General features: G+C 36.2%; 2 protein-coding genes across 3 annotated transcripts in view; both read right to left on the bottom strand.

The window, feature by feature from the left end:
* The window catches only part of LOC103475631 (nipsnap homolog 2), a 40,708-nt gene that overhangs the window by 6,322 nt on the left and 20,218 nt on the right, over window positions 1-14,168 (bottom strand). Inside the window, exons 3-4 of the mRNA XM_008427419.3 lie at window positions 1,263-1,442; window positions 15-124 (exon numbers count right to left, since the gene is read on the bottom strand). Of these exons, the coding sequence (XP_008425641.1) occupies window positions 15-124; window positions 1,263-1,442 (290 nt within the window). The remainder of the gene's footprint in view (window positions 1-14; window positions 125-1,262; window positions 1,443-14,168) is intronic.
* On the bottom strand, window positions 2,572-4,043 carry mrps17 (mitochondrial ribosomal protein S17). Of its 2 annotated transcripts, XM_008427417.3 has the most exons (4): window positions 3,888-4,003; window positions 3,714-3,800; window positions 3,456-3,592; window positions 2,572-2,961 (listed from the first exon to the last, which is right to left on the bottom strand). In XM_008427417.3, exons 3-4 carry the CDS (start codon window positions 3,576-3,578, stop codon window positions 2,653-2,655), a joined length of 432 nt encoding a protein of 143 aa, XP_008425639.1. In that variant the 5' UTR covers window positions 3,579-3,592; window positions 3,714-3,800; window positions 3,888-4,003; the 3' UTR covers window positions 2,572-2,652. The 2 variants fall into 2 exon arrangements, with proteins under 2 accessions (XP_008425639.1, XP_008425637.1); XM_008427415.2 differs by lacking the exon at window positions 3,714-3,800 and having other exon boundaries at window positions 3,888-4,043.

The raw sequence follows: 14,168 nt of genomic DNA, 5'->3' as shown, positions 1-14,168 counted from the left end.
GCCATAATATGTACATTGTATTTTGTAGAGATTGTTGTCTTCTTTCTTGGATAGTAGATGAGAGTGGGCATCTTTTCTGGGGTCAACTTTTCTCACAAAAAGAGATTTAAGTCCTGAGAAACCCCTGCACAGAAAAATAAATAAATAAAATTAAGCATTTTCTGCTGCACAGTATTAAAAATCAGCTTAACAACCAAAAAGCTCTCAGACCCTTGAAAGTCAAAGATAGACTTGCTGTTTTTAATCCTCCAATTACTTCAATCTAGGCATCCAACTCATTTTAATAATATAGATTAAGAGTATTTCAATCTTTCATTGAGTTAAGATTATATTCGGTGCATGTTTCACCATTATAAGCTAAGAATTGGTGAAATGCAACGCCTTAAAAAAGTATTTACACCCTTTGGACTTTTGTTTTTTACATTTTGAACATGCAACAATCACAAACGTCAATAGTTTTTGTTGAATATTAAATGTCAGATAAAACCCATTATCTTAAGGAAAAAACTGCAAAGTTTTATTATTTGCTGATAATGGCTTCAGGATGATCGACATGATCTGACATGTCAATATTTAAAACTAAATAAAGTGACATGACAACCTGGCAAGGTGAAAAAAATAAATAGTAATTTGTTTGCATATTTTAAATCCAACCGCCCACAGTGCACAACTTTATTCCTGCAGCAACGGTTATAGTCACTGCAATGAGTTTTATTAGAAAACTAATGTATGTGGATTTTAAGTCCTAAATTAAATATAAATGCCACCCACAACCACCTTTGTACCGATATTCTTTGATAATGTCATTTCTTCAAAGACAATCAACATTTAGATTATTGTAAATATTCATGAACAAATCAACTAGAAATATTTTTTTAAAGAGAGGAAAGCATTGTAAAGCTGTGCACTCTCACTGTTTTGACCTTGAAGTTAAATCACTTTGGGAGTGACAGCCTCACTTCTAACTTTCTTTTGCGTTATCAGCTATAAAATACAGCTCCATGCTCGCAGATGTAATTACAAACCGCACCATGCTCCGAACTTTTAACTTTTCATCGGGGTCATAATTAGCAGAAAGTTAGCAGGTTTAGCGCTAAAGCTAAGCGGCTAATGCTACGTTGCGTAGGCATCAACGTCCCTACGTTAGCTTAGCCACCTAGCATCCCAGAGTTTGTCATTAGCGTAAACTTTTCCTGAAACCGAGCTAACTTTTTTTGAAGAAACCTCTCTGAATCAGCAGGTAGCACCTGCCCCACTCTGACCTGGCGGTGATGGCTGCCGGGACGTTCGCTTGAAGTCCGGCTCTCCTCCAGTGAAGGCCGGTGGCCACTCTTTGAAGGACTCTGCTCGCCATGTTTCCTTGAAGGCAGTTAGAGTCGGAGGCTGGTGGAGGCGGCTGCAGTCCGGGCTGTTTACTGGGCAGCTGACTGAGCGACGTAACGCTGGAGAGCAATGTGGAGGATGATAAACGAGCTTTATAAACACAAACACAGGAGTCAGATGTTTACAGCTGCTAAACAGCACAATCATTCTGTTCATGGATGACAAAGAGCAAGTTTAATCTCCTCAAATCGCCTTTCTATCGACTTTTATGCTTTGAGCAATTTTTTGATTTTTGTTTAATTTCCAAAAGTAAACAAATCTTCCGTATAAAAACACTCCAAAAACTTGCCACGTAATTTGGGTCTAGATTCTAGTGCAAATTCTAGACAGTGCACTTATTTCAAGTGCACTGACTTATAAGTAACTTTTCAGCAAGAAATATGAGCTTGTTTTAAGTAAATAATTTCTTAATATTGATGGAAAAAGAACTAGTTCAATTGGCAGATTATTTCACTATTACATGGGAAAGACATCTTGTTATAATTTATCTGCAAATGAAACATACTTTTTCATCACTATTAAGAAATAATTGACTCAAATCAAGGTCCTATTTATTGCTTAAAAGTTACCTTTAAGTTATTTGTCTTATTTTAAGTCTAAGATAATTGCATGAGAAACTACACAAAAATACTTAATAGGATTTTGTTCCTTTCTATTGCAATATATGCATTCACATTATTGTGCATATTTTATATGAAACAGCCACACAAAAGTTTTCAGTACAAATTGACCTTATAAAAATGTGAAAGGTCTTGAGATCCTCTTGAGAAAACATTAATACCAAAAATAAACTTTAAAAAGCACATCCATTTTATAGTGTAAAATATATAAAAAAGGGGATTTCAATAGATAAAAACCACATATTGGTCAATATATTTGCTGCTGATGCTAATTGTGTTGCCACTGTACAACAAAGAGTCACTGATATTTTCTTTAAAGTTGAAAACTGGAAGTTTGAGAACCAGTGCATTAGAAAACATCAACGATCTACAACCTTTACAATCCAAAGAGGCATTTTTGCCTTTAGTTCAACTGTTTTATTTAAAATCTTGGAGATTTTTAATCTCTCCCAGAAACCCAGAGGACGTCACAAAGCATGAATGTGTTCCCATTTTCATTTCATTACAAAATAATCCAAATTATATTCTTGAAAGTAATATTAGAGTTATGCTTCTGTTGAATCCATAATGTTTATATACTTATATTTTATTAATATTAACTCTTGAAACAAAAACATTACAGAGTGGCATGTAAGAAAACAGTTTTCTATCATGAAGTAGGAGTTTGTACAGATGGAGAATCAGAGGCAGCTGAGATGTTCAGCTCTGTGAGTTTATCCGACAGAGAAATATTCTCTTCTAGAACCAGGTCAGACAGAGGCTCCACAAACTCTGTTCCTGCAACACTTTTTCCCGTCAGCGGATCCACCACCCGGCCTACTTTGTAAACGATCTCAGAAAGTTCATGCTTGACATGTTTGGATCTTGTCACAGACAGAGCCTTGATCAGGACGATATCTCCCACAGTGCACTGCTCCAAAGAATCATGGACAAAGTAGGTCTTCCTCTTGTTGTAGTACTATAAAGGAAGCAAAAAAAATGCACTTAGTTAACTTTAAATGCATAAAGATACACAAATTTTCTCTTCAGAGAAATTTATGAAGTACTATATATTCAATATGCAGATTTTAGTTGCAAAGGAGTTCAATGAAATAACATTATTTTGCAATTAAACTTAAAAGGAAGTTATATTTAACCATCAACCACCAAAACTGAAATTGGCAAGTAAGATTGCAAAGAAAAACCTCATCAGTCCAAGTGTAAATAAATACATGTTTCTGGCCAATATAACTACAATACAGATTCATGTTTACTTTCTCTGAACAGAAGCAAAATGCAATATTGTATTCATTGTATTCATATTGTAGTCATTTACACATGTAAATGACAAATTATACATCCAACACTCAAGGTCTAACACTATGTGTATGCCGATTTAATTGATATGTTTTAGATTTAAAGTTCTTATTTCTCACACAGGAATCATCTACAGACTATTAGCTGAAGATTCACCTTCAGCAGGTTGGGGTCCAGCACCAGTCGTGTCACTCTCACTTTAGCGGTTTTCTGCATCTTGGTCCCGATTACTTTACCGATGGCCCATGTAGCATGGACCATAATCTTTCTCCCCGACATTCTGCTCAGCTTTCCTGACCCCGGAAAGAAAAACAAATGGAAATTGTATAAAATAAATAAGACATGACGGACGTGAAAACAGATTCTGAGACGCTTTGAGTTTGTGAAGGAACCCCCAAAATATTAAATATTTACCGTCGTCCTACAGACTTGCATAAATCTGTCACATAATCAACAATAACCTAAAAGAGGATCCGTCTTGGTATCCCAGATACGTTCATTCTTCAAGAGTCAATGGGGGGAAAAAAACAAGACTTTGATATGACTAAGATTGACCAAAAGGGCTAAAATGTACAAAAATGAACTCACTGAAACCAGATTATAGTATTAAGTTGGAAAGGTCAAGAATCCCTCAGTTGCAGCGAGTCTCCATGCTTCTAATGTCGATTCACTTCTTTGTTTAATAAATGACGGTTTGTGCACTACCGCCACCTACTGGAAAGGAGGGCGGCGTGCAGCAGTAAAACAGTATTGAAGTTCTTCTGCGATAAATTTAATCCGTATGAACCCTGAAGTACATCTTTTACGAAACAACTGTGTATATTTAAAAGCAGGAAAGTGCTTTTAAGAGCACTTTCCTGCTTTTAAAATATTAATACGGTAATGCAATAATTAATTATTAGTCTGTATTACTGGTTCTCCATGAGCTTCTTGAAATAACTACTTTAAATTTTTAAATAATCTTGAGTCAAAACAATTTTTATGTCAAAACTTTTACTTTTACTTCTCTAGACTCTAGAGTTAACTTAAAAATTAAATTTCCATGGAATTTAAATTAAATCTCATGCCTTCCCTTGCTACTTAGCAAATTAAAAAGGTTAATTAAGCGAGTCCTCACAAAACCCAGGTAACTAAAAAGTGCAATGTTAAAAAATGTTCTTGTTACAAAATCTACCGTCTTTCCACAAGATGGCAGCAGAGAAACATCTCTTCTATAAACCTGTTTCTATAAAAATGCCTTTTTTATAGAAACAAATGTGATTTTTTTCAAAATTGCTAATTTTAAATAGTTATTTACTGGTTACTGGTGACAATAACTAACCTTAAAAACCAAACTGAAAAGGAGGAAATATTCATACAGTCATTAAAATGTTTATTAGTTTTATGGATGCAGAAAAAAACTTCTATATGTAATCCTAAAGTCCCACAGAGCAAACCTGTTATTAAGGTGTCTAATAACAAAATGTGCTGACATTAAATTTAATGTGACCACATTAAATTTAAAGCAGTCAGGGAATTGCTGACTGCTTTAGCCCAGTTGTTGCTGATTTCCTCCATGCTTTTGAAAACAGGACACATCTGTTTGACCCAACTTCACAGATGAGTGGCCTTCATTAATCTTGCTATGGCGAGCTAGCACAGTGTTTAATCCTGATAAATCTACTTCCTAATCCCTCACAAATACGACATATCCCCTGTTAAATGAACCAAACAAGGATAAATCACAACGGAGGAAACATTTCAGCTCTGACGTTTCATTTCAGTGAAGTTGCTGTTGGAGTTAAATGCCACCAAGCAAACATGTTCACAATTACAACACGACCCTGGTCATGATTTAGGAAGTAAACATTTGTCTTTTTCAGGGTTTAAATTTAATGAGGTGCACACTAACCTCAGTGACTCACCACTCAGTCCAGATGGAGTAAAGCACAAAAGAGGTGAACAAAGTGGTTATTTGACCTGATAATGGTGCTAAATAAACAAACGTCAGGAAGATCGCGGATTTCAGGCTGTGAAAACATGAAGTTCTTCCTGTAGTCGTAGATATGTCAGAGTGAACCAATGATTCATACTGCCTGGGATCCTTTTAGCTGCAGCATCAGTAAGGAATCCACTTACCTTCTGAAGGAAATCCTACCCGCAGCATGATGCTGCCACCACCATGGGGTGTGTGTTTTGGATAAAGCCGCATGTAACTTTCATAAAAATAAATTTTTTTACATATTTGTTGAGTCTGTCACCATTTTGTGACACGATGGTATGAATGAGAATCTGTGAAAAAGATCAGCTCTTCTGCCTTCTCCCAGTGTTAACCACGAACAACCAATCAGAGCCAAGAGGCGGGTCTTGCCACTGTCAATCACAACCCTCCTCTTCTCTTTGCTATCTGCTATGCAGCAGTCCACTAAGCCTGTTGTGAATGCTAGGCTAGTTAGCATGACCATTTATAACTGGTTGTTTCTCCATCATTGGTACATTGATCGGCATTGATTGTCAGCGCTAAGACCCGCCTCTTGGCTCTGATTGGTTCATTTCCTCAGACAACAGTAGTAGCACAAAGAAAAGGTGGAGATTGATCTTTTCATAGATTATTTGTCTCATATCAAACTGTCACAGCAGTTTTAACAAATACGTAAAAAACATATTTTTAATAAAAGTTATATACTGCAGCTTTAAGCTTACAGATTCTCCTACCTGATCTCCGTTGCTCCTCCAGTTACCATGGATCCATTGCTACGTTTTACCGAGGCGTATCAAAGGTGTGGCTGATTGGATTTTAGATTTTATTTGTAAAGAATTATTAATCAATTTATAATTGTTCTTTCGCTTTAAAATACAAAAAAATACACTAAAGTTCATACGATGTAATGTTACAAAATGCATAAATGTAAAGCTGCGGTATGTTGTCAACCACCCTTGTATACGAGCTGCTCAGAACCTCTGCTATGCTACAGTGTTTTCCTGATAACAGAGCCTGCCTTGAATGCTGGACCACTTACCATGGATGATGGTGAATAATCAGTTTCCTGGAACGGTGAGTTTCTTTCTCCATCATTAGCACATTGAGCAGCGCGTACACAAGGTTCTTTTTAACTGGGAGTGGTGCATTTCTGCAGATGGATACCCAATGCGAGTTTTATAAAACTCAACATTATGAGTGACCTGGTATTTTTGTGAGGTTATGGTTAGTGTGGTCATCAGCCCCTCAGGAGCCGATACAACTGAGAGCTGATATAAACGTCTGAAAGGCTGACGGACCAACGTAGGCGCTCTCACACCACGATGTTAACAGCCTTGTCCCCGAACAGGAACTGGCTGTGGCTCTGCACCAAGAACAAGCAGATCAGTCTGGTCTTAATCAGAACCAGGCTGTAGTAAAGCACAGGTCTCCCGGCTCCGTTTCCCATTTAAGGCAGTGCAGCTTTGGGTTACTTCTGCCAGAATTACAGCATTGCCCAACTTTAGTTTCCTTCATACAAGAACACTGAGACAATTCACACAGCGCTTTCTGTGTGCAAACTGTTTTCAGCTTCTTCTGAAAAACAAGGAGAAGCTGAGCTGATGCTGAGGTTTGTGTGTGATAATGCGATGCGTGACTAAGCCTGTTGCAACGAACAAGCAATTAAGCAATTAATCGCATGATAAACTAAAATGAGTTTGATGACTAATATCCTGTTTATGCACTCTTAATAACACAAGTTGTTGTGGTTCTTAATTCTGTTTTATTTGTTGTTTTGTTTTATTTTGGATAATTAACATAGCTTCCATTGTGTGGGGAGTTCTTTAGAACATGTCACATTTCACTGCAAAAACATAACATCTTACCAAGTACGTCTGGTTTTCAGTGCAAATATCTTATTACACTTGAAATAAGACTTAGAAGAAACCGTTCAGCAGGATATTGGATCTCGTTTTAAGTCAATAAATCCTTAATGTTGGTGAAAATGTGCTAGATTATCTCTCTTATAAAATGGGAAAAATGTCTTGTTATAAGTGAATTTATCTGCCATTGTGACCAGTACTTTTACATAAATATTGATTTATTTACTTAAAACAAGCTTGTATATCTTACTGAAACGTTACTTGTGTGTTTAAGTGAACTAAGATATTCATCCATCCATCCATCTTCTTTACACCCTTGTCCCTTAATGGGGTCAGGACGGGTGCTGGTTCCTCTCCAGCTAACGTTCCGGGCGAGAGGCGGGGGTCACCCTGGACAGGTCGCCAGTGTGTCGCAGGGCAACACAGAGACACACAGGACAAACAACCATGCACACACACACACACACTCACACCTAGGGACAATTTGGAGAGACCAATTAACCTGACAGTCATGTTTTTGGACTGTGGGAGGAAACCGGAGTACCTGGAGAAAACCCACGCATGCACAGGGAGAACATGCAAACTCCATGCAGAAAGACCGGGGCCGGGAATCGAACCCAGAACCTTCTTGCCGCAAGGCAACAGCTCTACCAACTACGCCACTGTGCAGCCCGAGCTAAGGTATTTGCACTGAAAACTAGACAAAAAACAACTGGCAAAATTTTATATTTTTATTAGTTGAAAATGGTCTCAAAACAACAATATTATTGTTTATCGCAATAATTTATCGTCCAGAAAAATGTGTTATCGTGTTGGAAAATATCCGTCGTGCTTCTAAAGTCTCACACCAAACTGCAGCATTATGGCATAATATTTATCATATTTATATCTTAATTTAAATGCAAATGAGAGCAGACGGACAGAGTTCATTATCAGCTCTGAATTTAGTGAAACCGCTGCTGCTGTGAAGCATCGCAGAGGCTTACATGAATGTTTTCTGTGATAACACACTGACCTCCTAATCAGCAGGTTCTCTGTTTGCAGAATGACATGCAGGAATGATGTTGGCCTCCTTTCTCTAGTCTAACTTATTAGGCTTCAGATTTAATATATTTTGAAACAGATAAGATAATTTAGTTGGCGCGTTTGACTAAAGCCATGCTGGATTTAACCCATAAAGATAAATTTATGCATCTCATGGCGGTTAAATATGACTATCAGTATTTATTTCAGATGTCGTAACTTATATTGGTATTGTTTTACAGCTAGAAAATTGATTAAATAGTTAAATTTCTCTTTCATTGACAGACAATGGTGTATTGATTAGTGTTTACATCCCTGCTGTTGATTGTAGTTTCATTTCAAATAACATTCCTGCTCATTTTAGCACAGTATTCTTTGTTGTAAGTAGTTTGTTGCTGGTTTTAATACTCAAATATACTCAGTTGGACATTTATTTACACCTGAATATGCTATTTTATTTTTAAAATGTTCAGTATTATTTCTCTGTGTTGTAAATTTATCCTTGTTTTGTTGTTTACCTGTAACTTGCTGCAGGTACACCTGGATTTCCCAGGGGTGGAACAATAAAGGATATTTCTCTTCTATTTGTCTAATTTTAAACAAAAGTAAGTTTTAATATTAATCTCTGAAGTTCAAAGTCTTCAAACATTGTAAAAAAAAATTAAAATCTAAACTTGTCAGAGTTAAATTTTTAGTTTTGTCTTATTTCAAAGATATTTACAGTTTTGTTGTTAAAATAGTTCCAGTTTCATCCAGAAAGCTGGCGATGAAAAGGCAAATGGTGGCTTTTCGTCTTTCTCTCTATCCGTTTGATCTCTTTATTCCTTTGTTTTACTCACTGTTGTCACATTTAAATCCTTGGCTTAATACCTGCAGCTGGAGATTTGCGGTGAAGACATTTAGCAGTTCTTCCTGACAGGTTAACTTGTCTTTTCGGTGGAGACCTCAAAGATATTTAGCCAAAGTAATGAGTTTTCCAGGCTTGTGGGTCTGGTTTGATCCCTCTTTTTTAGTAAAATCGTTCAGCTTTTGGCTGAATTCAACAAACCACATGAGATCAGTGTCACTGCGAGCAGCTTTACTGGGTGTTTTAATCTCTTTTGCTGAAATATTTGACTTTTTAACTGATAAATCGTGATGAAAGGAGTGTTATTGCAGACTTCACATTCTTCATATCAAATCAGCTTTTATTCTTTCTTGAATTGATTAAATGTAGAAAGTGTTTTGAAAGAAAGTGACTCAAATCCTGTTCTAGATAAATTTATTAAATGAAGTCGATAAGAAACAGAAACTAGACGTTTTTATTTTAAAACAGTAAACGAACAAAATCTACTACGGAGACTCAGCCATTGTTTAAAAAAGAAAAAAAAAGTAATTAATTTCTGTCTAAAAACTCAGAAATTTTGAGAATAATCTAAAAAATTGTCTAAAAAAAACAAGGACATTTACTAAAAATAATCTTTTAAGATTAATATCAGAAAAAAACTTGGAAATTTCTGAATATCAAATGTCAAAATGTTTTCTAGAAAATGTTCAAGTTTTCAAAAAAAAAAAACTGGGATTAATCACAAAATTTCAGAGTATTTGGCAAAGATTTACCCTTTTTTCCATCTACAATGGTCCTAATAAACAGTCATAAAAATCCCTTTCAAGTTTTGGATCTACAATAATTTGTTTGATTTATTTTTTCATTGGGATTTTTTGGCCTGTTGCTACTTTTGAGTTTACAGTTTTGGCCCACATGGTGAAAAGTTTGGTCTCCCCTGGTTCAAACCCTCCACATCAACAACAGACATTCAGCTACAAATAAAGACTCACAGATGCAGCAGGTTTCATACATTCGAGGGGAAAAACTTTGAAAAAACCTGAAACACGTCGGAAGAAGGCAGCTTATTATGTCGTCAGGGTTATGCACTTTCCAACTTTAACGTTTAAACAACGAAGCAGGTCATAGGTAAAAACCTGGACTCACTTTGCTTAATGCGCTGCAAATTAAACGTCTGCAGTCGAGGGAAGATTCAGAGCTATTCCCTTGTCCATGACATCATCTCATCCCATCTTATGGCGACCCCTGACCCTGGAGCGCTGAGCGCTGACAGCAGATGCTCAAACCGTTGGCCGTCTGCAGCAGCCTTTGAAACGGGACTCTGGTTTGACGCTGGCGATATCCTTGTCAGTAACTTTGGATTAGCGCAGGCGTAAGATGCGTTTCACGTGTGCAGAGGGGATTTTGTCGTAAACACCTCGGCTATAGGATGTCAGCCCACAATGTGGTTCATATTTACATGTAGAAAGTCGTGGCTGAACAGTTTGATTGGGTTCATAAAGATTTTATCACAGGAATCTGAGCCAATTGTTCGTTCTTTCATCTTTTCAACTTGTTTGATTCACAATCAAAGCAGGATAGATAATTTTACAGCAGTTTATCCTCAGAGCATGTCATTTTTTAAAATAAAGTTCAAATTAGAGTATTTTCTAATAATATATAATAAAGACACTGCTACAGATTTACTTATTTAACACTGAAAAAATCTGGGTTTCTTGTTACACTTTCATACTGCACACATACAAAATCTTAATTGTTTTTTTTTTTCTTATTTCCACTGACTTGAAATAAGAAAAACTGACAAATAACTTTTCTGCAAGACATGGAGCTTGTTTTAAGTCAATAATTCATTGAGTCCTTGAATGAAAATGTTTTAGTTTCTTTGGCAGATAAATTTACTTATAACATGACAATTTCCAAGGTTATAAGTGAAATAATCTGCCAATGGAACTGGAACTTTTTCATCAATATTGAGGAATTATTGACTTAAAATAAGCTCCTATATCTCAGAAAAACTACTTCTAAGTTAGTTTTGTTTTATTTCAACTTATTTCAAAATATTTGCACTTGAAACTAGACAAAAAATACTTTGTAAGATTTTGTTTTTTTGCAGTGCAAATTGACTTTTTGCTCTGGATTTTGTGAGCATTGCACAAAAAAAATTCTCATTTTCAATAAGAAGTTTATTTTTTATATTTGGTGATTTACAGAAATGCAGAAACGCAGTGAAACATGAGCTGAATAGCTAACCAGCAAACTGAAGGTTATGGACCTAAAACTGTGGTTTTACATTTTTCTTATGCGTTCTGTGACACAGTTTGTGATTTTATCTGTGAAAGGTGCTAAGAAATATATAAAATTTGTCTTCCTTCCTGTTGTTCTCTTCATGGTTTTCACCAGTAGTAACATTCGGCTGTTGATGCAAAAATTTGTTTCTATTACAGTTTTGCAAAATACATCTATTTCGATACAACTAAAAATCATCCTAGAGCAAAAGCTTTCCATTAAGCAAATTCATTTTCTCAGTTTAAATTTCCGTAAATCCGTGGCTAATGGAAACGCAGCTAGTGGCTCTTTACTGAGTGTCTCAATAGTTGGCATCAGCTGCTTCTTGTCTCCCATTAAGATCTAATCGGACATGGCAACATTTGGAGTGGAGAGGACCTGATGACATCCAGAAACAAGCTGATGATTACATGAACGCTCAAAACTTGCAGTTTCCTTTCATCCCCATAATCCACCTGGGTGATTATCACAGGTTTGTGCTCAACATGTCTCAGTTTTAAAGTTAGTGTCCTTCAAGACTCAGTGGGAGCTCCTCATAAATCACTGTAACCACACCGGCTAGATAACAATAACAAGATTAAATCAAGCCGTGCTGGAGGTGGTACACGTCTCCCCACACAGCGCTGAGATCATGGTACTCAGATCAGACCTCTGGAAATAAAGGATCTCTTTCTCTGAAGACATAAAGGAAATGTCAACTCTCCACTGACGTGTCTGCTCTGTAAAAACACATCAGAAAATCGACTAATATGGAGCAAAACTGTAAAGAGGTGTGGCTGGACACTCATGTTCTAATCAACACCCAACAGCTGGGTTTGATTAAACTGTTTTTCATGCATAATTCAAATGGGTTGCGGTTGCAGTAAAGTTGACCACAACCCTACTACCAAATTTGCTCTAAGAGTGCATCAAAGACTGATCCAGGAAGTCATAAAACACCCAGGACAACATTTACAGAACAGCAGCTCTCATTTGCAACAGCCTCAAAAGAAACTGTGCAAAACTACCAGCTACTCTGCAAAACCACAAAATACTACCGAGTACATTACCGAGTACATTACTGCACTGGGAGGTTTGACAGGAGTCACATGATGGTGTGGTGGATAAAGTCACCCGGTGTTAGAACCAATCAGTGCGTTTTTAAGGCTCTGGTCATTAAACACAGATCACAGTATGGGATGATCATTGTATTGTGTGACAAACTGTCACTATGTTGTGAAACAGATAAAAGGCTCCCCTGTTTTCTCCCAGTGCTAACTAGAAACAACCAATCAGAGCCAGGAGGCGGGTCTTAGCGCTGTCAATCACAGTCTCCCTCACCATCTCTGGTATGCTGCAGCTAGCTTAGCATGTTTTAAATGCTCAGACCAGTTAGCAGGACCACAGATAATGGCGGATTAACGGGTTTCCTGTAACCATGAGTTGCTTCTCCCCCAGTAGCATATTTAGAAGCACGTTCACAAGTTTGATTGACAGCGCTAAGACGCTCCTCCTGGCTCTGATTGGTTGTTTTTGGTTGAGAGCGGTGCCTTTCTTCAGATGCTAATAGTAGCAGAGGTAGGAGGTGAAGGAGATCGATCTTGTCACAGATTATCTCTGTCATGACAGATTTAACAAATATGTAAAAAACATTTTTTATGAAAGTTACATTTAATTACATTTGTCTACAATTAAGGTCTAATCAGAGATTGTGACATTGAGAGTTTTAGGGATATGATGACATGGAGCAAAAAGGCCAAACAAGCTGATGAGTACATCAACAGTAGTTTCATTTCTGTTTTACATCTGAGTCATTATCCCAAATTTCTGCTCTTTAAAGTCAATAAGACTCAAGGGAAACTTTAGTAAACTCGTAATGAATCACTGTAAACACAAAGGAAATGTCAAACCTCCACTAACGTGCCTGTCCTACAAATACGAGTCAGGAAGCCTGTCAGGCCTGCAGAGCGGCGCGGCTGGACTTGTTTTAATCAACACCCAGCAGCTGGGTTTGATTAAACTGCTTATTATGCATAATTCAGTTTAGTGGGGTTAAATATATATAAACCAGGGGGTTATTGCTGCAGCAAAGTTTACAAATTTGCTATAAAGTATGAACTGCTATTATTTATTTGTTAACCAATGTGATATGAATTCCAACCGGTTTATTGGATAAAGACGTAATGCTTTGCTCCATCTGAAGGGATTCTGTAATCGTGACTGATTGATGGTCCAGTTCAGCAGACAGCTGATAATAAGATTACAAATATTTTTTTCTGATTCTCTCCTGCACTGTAAAACACTTGAGCCACATTTAGTTGTGTCTACTGTCAACTAAATGTGACAGTAGACACAACACATTTAAATAAATGCAAATTTATTTAAATGTATTTAAATAAATTTACATTTATTTAAATTTTGACTTAAATAAATTTAAGTCATAATTTATTTGACTTAAATTTATTTAAGTCAAAATTTATTTGACTTAAATTTATTTAAGTCAAATAAATTTACATTTATTTGACTTTTATTTTAAGTCAAATAAAATTTTAAGTCATTTTATTTGACTTAAATGTATGTAAGTCAAATAAATTTAGTGAGTTTTAGATTTTTAACCTAAATGTCCACTGCAAAAACACTAAATCTTCACAATGGTTTCAGGTCTAATTTCATGTGCAAATATCTTTGTTTACTTGAAATAAGAAAAAACTAATTTACAAGTTTCAGCAAAATACAGGAGCTTGTTTTAAGTAAATAATGCCTTAATATTGATGAAAATGTTCTAGTTCCCTTTTTCAGATAAATTCACTCAGCAGGACATTTTTCCCAAGATTTAAAATCATCTTGTTTCAAACTGCATTAAGTTACAATAAGGAGATATTTTAACTTGATATTGTGAGTAAAAATAATAGAGATATGTGTTCTTTAACGAG

Source organism: Poecilia reticulata, chromosome 14 (assembly GCF_904066995.2).
Source record: "Poecilia reticulata chromosome 14, P_reticulata-male-v2, whole genome shotgun sequence".
Classification (NCBI taxonomy): Eukaryota; Metazoa; Chordata; class Actinopteri; order Cyprinodontiformes; family Poeciliidae; genus Poecilia; species Poecilia reticulata.
This window is presented reverse-complemented; position numbering and strand designations above follow the sequence as displayed.